Source organism: Loa loa, assembly GCF_000183805.2.
Source record: "Loa loa unplaced genomic scaffold supercont3.21, whole genome shotgun sequence".
Taxonomy (NCBI): domain Eukaryota; kingdom Metazoa; phylum Nematoda; class Chromadorea; order Rhabditida; family Onchocercidae; genus Loa; species Loa loa.
The window spans coordinates 36,341-43,114 of record NW_018108201.1 but is presented as its reverse complement, the minus strand read 5'-3'; the positions used below and the strand labels follow the sequence as shown (position 1 = coordinate 43,114).

General features: G+C 31.3%; 1 protein-coding gene across 1 annotated transcript in view; it reads left to right on the top strand.

Annotated features, from left to right (window-relative positions):
• The window catches only part of LOAG_16807 (porcupine), a gene marked incomplete at its 3' end in the record, with an annotated part of 12,448 nt that overhangs the window by 3,634 nt on the left and 2,040 nt on the right, over positions 1 to 6,774 (top strand). The window contains exon 7 of the mRNA XM_020449466.1: positions 6,279 to 6,483. Coding sequence (XP_020306984.1) covers positions 6,279 to 6,483 — 205 coding nt within the window. The remainder of the gene's footprint in view (positions 1 to 6,278; positions 6,484 to 6,774) is intronic.

Here is a 6,774-nt window from a genome sequence, read left to right as displayed (position 1 = left end):
CAAACCTTGGAAAGTTGAGGTGTCGTTTTGATACTTCTTGGCTTTAAGGCAAAGCTTCGGTTATATTTAATTATGTTGTGACCAATTTTTCTGTTAGAAAAACTGAATTGTTAAAAATTTCCAGACAGCACTAAATTTCAAAGAGACGTTAGAAGCATGGAACTGTTGTACAATGTACTGGCTGCGACGTGTTGCATATGATCGCGCTCCAAAAGGGTGTGTTTCTTTGCAACTTTAAATGCTGTTGATGCTCATTTTAATCTATTTCTTCATCGTTTTACAATTTGTTTAAATTTTTGAGGTACCGGACTCTATCCACGTATTTGTTGTCAGCAGTTTGGCATGGCTTCTTTTTGGGTTACTATGTCACTTTCTTGACTGGCGCTCTGTTCACCGTTTCTGCACGAACGGTATTTTTGCATGTGAATTTCATGTAAGATCGCAGCCTGAGTTCATTAGTTAATAGATTATACATACTTCCCCAGGTCAAAACTTGTTTGATTGGTACTGTTAGAGATTAAACAGCGAAACTTAATCTGAAGCTTTCAGTGGACTAGAAGAGAAAGATTTATTGAAATTTCATTCATCAAGCTAATAATCATTCAAAACTTTTCTTTTTTAAATTCAGATACGTCGTTGCCTACGTTGGCGCTTCCAAGGAAATAAATTTCTACAACGCTTTTATGACGTTCTCACATTGGTTGTGACTAAAATTGTTCTAGCTTATACAACATTTCCATTTATTATGATGCATCTTGGTCCTGGTTTATATTTTTACAGGTATTATTTCAAGAAAATCAATTTTTCAACAAAATTTGAAAATTACTAACTCTTTCGTACTATACAATTCCTTTTGAATTACGAAAATTAATCAGGCATATAAATTAACCAATTATTTTTCATCTTTATTTTAATCACATCTTTTAGTGTTTGTTTACTGAAGTTCAGTTTTCAGTCGTATGTATTTCTGCTTGCATATCATCGCTTTTCTTGCTTTATTTGTCCTGCCACGAATACTACCTCCACAATCAAAATCATTTGAAAGCAAAAATAGTTATGATACGAAAAAATTATTGTAACTGGAGATGGTATATCTTTGCAGTTGGCGAAGTAATCAGCACAACTTTTTACAATTTGGTATAATAATGGAGTAACGACCATTATATTCAATGTATAGAAAGTAATATATAAAGTATTGTTATTTTTCTTTCATGAATTAGCGAGTACTACTTTTAATGCTATAGTTATTTCCTGTTGGCGAAATAAAATATAAATGCTTTTTTGATGTGCTGTTTCGTTTTGTAATGTTATATTGATCATTTTGTAATGTTATATTTGATCGATGTTTTGAGCTCATTTTTTTGCTCTAAAAAATTGATTTCACTTAGCATTTTATGTAAAACACTGGTTTTACAGATTTTGTCCCTCGAAATTTCGCTGTTTTTCTGTGGTTTCTGATCATTAAATTATGCTTTTTATTATGGAGTTGTCACTGTGAATTTTTTTGATTCTTCCATTTGTATAAATTCCATATTCAATGTTTGCAGGAAAATCTTCTAGTAAGTTTTGCTTGAAATGTATTGCTGATATATCATAGCTGTTTACTATATGCTCAGTTTGAATACTCATTTTCTTCTCTTTTCTTAAACTTCATATCCAGTCTGCTCAGTTTCACTTTTTCATTCGTAACAGGCGAGTATTGATTCATTTGTCAAGTGTTTAATTTCTGTTTTACTTTTCCTCACTTGTTATAAATTTCAGTTTAATTAATTGATTTTTTTTCAACTGTGAATAAATTTTCAATCAAAAATTGCAGAGCCACTATATTCTTTCAAAAACATATTCTATATTCTTTCTATATTCTTTCTTTTATAGCCACTATATTCTTTCTTTCAAAAATTTCTTTACCTTTAGAATCAATTCTAAGACCACTTCGTTCCGTTTATTTTTGAATTTACAACGCAAAGATTTTCATTCAGTATTTACATTTCACTCTTTTTCATTATGATGCCATTCTCATTGCTTTGCAATTTTTGTTAGTTCCTTTTTCTTTGTTATTGTACGGGAGATAAAATAGCGGAAAAACTTCGTATTTTTTAGTTTTTGTCTTAGTAGTGTTTAAGATGCAACCAAAATTGAGTTTCCAGGAGAAAAAATCGATTTCTGATTTGTAATGATTGAATTTCTAAATTTTTGATAACAAAAATTCCCAGGAACCATTTGGCGTAACCTGAATAACACCCTCTTTTCATTTTGCTTGTTTTTTCGTTAATATTTAATTGTTAAATTTGTGTGCTTGATTTTGTAAAATTTATAATATGTTGATAAAGTTATTGCTGATAAAAGACAAGCATTATTGGGATAGTTTTCTACTCATCGGTTAAAGTAGCTTATAATTGATAAGCTATCATTCCAATAATTCAGTCATTTCAATAATTCATTAATTACTAACAAGTATATTTTCAAGTAAATTATTTTCCCTAGAATTTTCAAAACAGTCTACTTTGGGCCGTATTTTTTTATGTTAGGTTCTATCAGCATGATTCCTGAATGTCCCGTGATTGGTACGAGGAACGATTTATTGATTGTTCCTCACTTTATCAATGTTAGTATATTTTTCCTTAGTTCATTTAGCCCTCTAAAAGTTCACCTTACCAATCTTGAAGTTACTCCTACTTTCTTACCTAATAGTGGGGATATTACCAGTTCAAGTCGATTGATTGGATTGAAATTGATAACATTTTCTTGGTTAGTTTGAGATTCTGTTCCACTCCTTTCGATGGTAAGTTTGCTGTTACTAAAGTAGATATAGCAAATTGCGGATTTTCATGGATGTAAGATGAAGTAGTGGGATTTTCTGCGGTCCAAATTTTGGCTATTTAATTTCCTTGTCGGAATGAAAGCGATTTATATCGCCATTGTTCGTATGATGTAATCTTTTTGGTATAATCAAGTATTTGCTTAACATTCTCTGCAGGAAATGGAATTTCTGTACTTCATACTAGCAATGTGAAACTGGGACGAGCCATACGTCGTAGGAACTACGAACGATAAGTTGATGCGATGAAAAAGGGTATCAGTCGTTGCTAGATATGTTGAAAGTTCGATTTCCTTCCCCATCCATTTTCTGCCGTTATTATGATGCAATAAATAGAGCATCTTATTAATTCTTTTAAAACATTATTTCACACATGCATTTTCTCACAAATATCCGTTGTAGGAGCTTATGGGAGCTTTTTTTTTTTTAATATATAAGTATGAGTGGATTCTTCAAATTGTTGAAAAAACTTTGGTCTGTTTATTGGTAATTTTCTTTTCAGAGATTATCAATAATTGTTTGATTTACTAACAGTTAACGATGCCCGGTATCCATACATTTTATGATGGTTCGATGTTATTGCAACCAATAGCAAATTCATTAAGCATTGGAATTGATAAAGTAAGCATTTATTTCAGTTTTAATTCTTCTTCATTTTTCTTAGTATTAGTTAAGTTTCGTCCTATTGTTGTGTTGTTATTATTTTTGTTATAATTATTTCTTCTATCCACACTCCTAAACTTTGAGAATATTAGAATTGCACTGTTTTTATTTCTTTATTTTTCGGTTTTCTTGATCATCTCGAAATCCCACTCCTTTTAATTTTACTTTCCGTAAGAATTCTGAATGACAGTGCTTAATCTGTATTCATTTTCCTCTCATCCGTCAAAGACTTGTTGAATATAGATTAGCTTGTATGGAATTATCTGGAGGGGAAGAGATTTTGTCAGGAAACTTTCCTAACAATCTTCCAGATCTCTAATTCGAATATGAATATCTCTTTCTTTCTTTTCGTGATTACCATAATTGTTCTCAATTTCTTTCAGATTAACTTAGTGGTATGCCAGATTATATCACTGATGCTCTCTTACTTACACTACAGCATCTTCAGTACAACTAACGTTTCACGAACGGCGCGTATTGCCTCTCCTGCAATTTTTGGCTTAATATTTTGTCACTTTTGTTATGGCAAGTGCGTTTTCATGATGTTGCTTTCATTATCTTAATATCATTTATGGAAAATTATACTATCAACGGATGTATTTTACTAGTTCAAACTTTTATCTGAATATTGAAACTTGTAAGTACTGTATTCTGTTGTTGTATATTCTTACTTAGCTTCGTAGTTACTGGTGAGTATCAGATGCAGCATGTTCCCTGTTATCAGAACTGTAGATCATAGAGGGATGTATATCACTTGTTACAGCGATTTGGTCGCTCCTTCTAATTCACCGCTAGTAAGCTCTCGTTGATTCATCAGTTTAAAAAAATAACTATGATTTTTCAAGTTAACCTGTGACTACCACCAAATTTTAACTCCCCTAGGAAAGAAAATTAATTACTTGAAGATATGATTACCTCTTTCCAGTTCAGAACTTGTGAATGCTAAATAGATTATATATTTTTATTTTCAGTGCAATGAAACATTTGATGTTATTGGTTGGTCTATCATTTGCTATCATGCATTCTTCTCCGCCAGAAATTGTCCATAAGTAAGTTTAGCAGTTATAAGTAAGGATGGAGATTTGAATAATCCAATCGAAATCACTTGTATAATGAGGAGTGGTATAGTTTGGAGTAAAACGTTTCTACAAGTGGTTGTAACTGGATTATTCATGCCTCTACCCTCACTTATAATTGCCAAAATCACATGGTATGTTTCAGAGTATCATATGATTTTTGAACTTAGAGATGGTCTTTTTATATTGAGGAAATATCACTAGAAAATGGAGTCTTTTAATTTGTATTAATTAAATTCAATTTGTGTGTACATTTTAGGTACGTATCAGGAACCGTTCAAGTAAGCAGTCTATTTTAAATTCCATTTTTAGATGTGTATTTTTATTTTCTATGGGGTATCTCGTTTTCATACATTGGTATCGGTGGTATATACTAACAGAATCTACTGTTGATATTACGGGTCCATTGATGGCAAGTTTCTTCTTTTTTTTTCTACTTCTCTTATTGCTCATTATGGCTACTTTTGTAGTTTGCGCTACTCCAACCGTTAAGAATGTTCACTAATTTCTTAAAAGAAATAGAAGTTGTTGGAAAAGTTGTTGAGTTGTTGAGATTCTAAAAGTTGTTGCGAAGTTTTAAAAGAAGTTGTTGAGTGCTGACTGTCACACCCTTATTCCTCCAAATTTATCATCGCTTAAATTATGGAAAACTCCAGCCGTCTGGCTGTAACTTTGTTTTGCCTACTCTATTAATCAGAAAAGCAGTAATGTCTTCTTGACTTGTTTAACATTTCAAGCAGTACTTCTCTTTTTATCCTATTATTCATTTATAATTAGTTCTTACCTCTCACTGTGCACTGCGTAAGATGTGGGGACCTTAAAGAATTTTCTTTAAGAGTTATCAAGTGATGGTTAGTCGTCACCATTTAATGGAAGTTTTGTAATGGATGATTTCGAAAAAGATGATTGTTTTTTTTTTCAGATACTAGTTCAAAAAGTAACAATGCTTGCGTTTTCATTACATGATGGTAAGGTGAAAAAACGTGAAGAGCTAAATGAAATACAAAAAAGAGAAGCCCTTAAGTAAGTGATTCTTATAAATTTTGCTATTTTTTAAGCTGGCCCATTCTTTTTGATTTTTTAATGTGTTTAAATTTTGTCTCGAAAGTTTACACCTACAAGTTATATGTCATATATTAGTGTATGGTAACAATGGTATTGCAAGGTATTGAATCTACATTCTTTTAATACTGTTAAAGTAAGTTTCAGATCGGTACCTGATGTATTAAGCTTTCTAAGTTATATGTTTCATTTTCAAGCAGTATTAACTGGACCAGCTTGTTTTTACACCGATTATATAGCATGGATTGATGGAACAGCTGCTATTGGTAAAGATGGAAAGGTTAGTGAAATTTAACCTTAATTACTTGATACCTAAAAGTGGAGCAGAAGGTATTGATGCCAGACGCAGTATGACCACTCAGTAATCGTTATTTTATGACTGGAAATATTCGAAAAAATACATTCCGTTTGAAGAGTAACACTTATTGATTTAGCTTGGGTGAAAGCATAATCCCAGAAAATGAAGTAATATCTGGAAATATTATTTCATTAACAAAAGTTGTATCATAGTTCTATACAAGATCTTTCGTTAACTTTGTATTTAGCTATGACTTTTATCTGCAACTGAATAATATAATGTAGTCAAATGTGTGCCGCTGCAATCGAAGAATTTCGAGAAATATTTCAAGACAATCTGTAACTTCTTAATTAATTTGTAGATTGAGAAACCATGGCATGCAGTATTGAATAAATTATTACAAGCAGTGGTGTTTATGTTATTATATGTTTTTCTTGGTGATTGTTTTACTCCTGACATTATCATCGATAAGAAATATATGAACCTAAATTGGATTCAGGGATTATTTATATTGTACATTGTAATGGCTTTTCAACGTGTGCCATATTATGTTGCATGGACTTTGGGTTAGATTTTTTATGAAAATTAACACTTGTTTTCTTGTACAGTTTTATTTCTGCATGAATTTCAAGAGAATCGTTTTCACCTGATTTTTTTCTGTTTTACTGTAGTTAAGCAACGATTAGCAAATGGTACATGCTTGAATTACGTGCGCACTTCCAGAAAGATAGCAAAGAATAATATGAAATAAAACGCCAAAAGCTCGTTAGTTTGACAAATTTGATGAAGAAGGCATCATCTTTTATAACGTACAAAAAATACGGAAAAATATTGAAGAACGGTTTTTATGTTTTTTT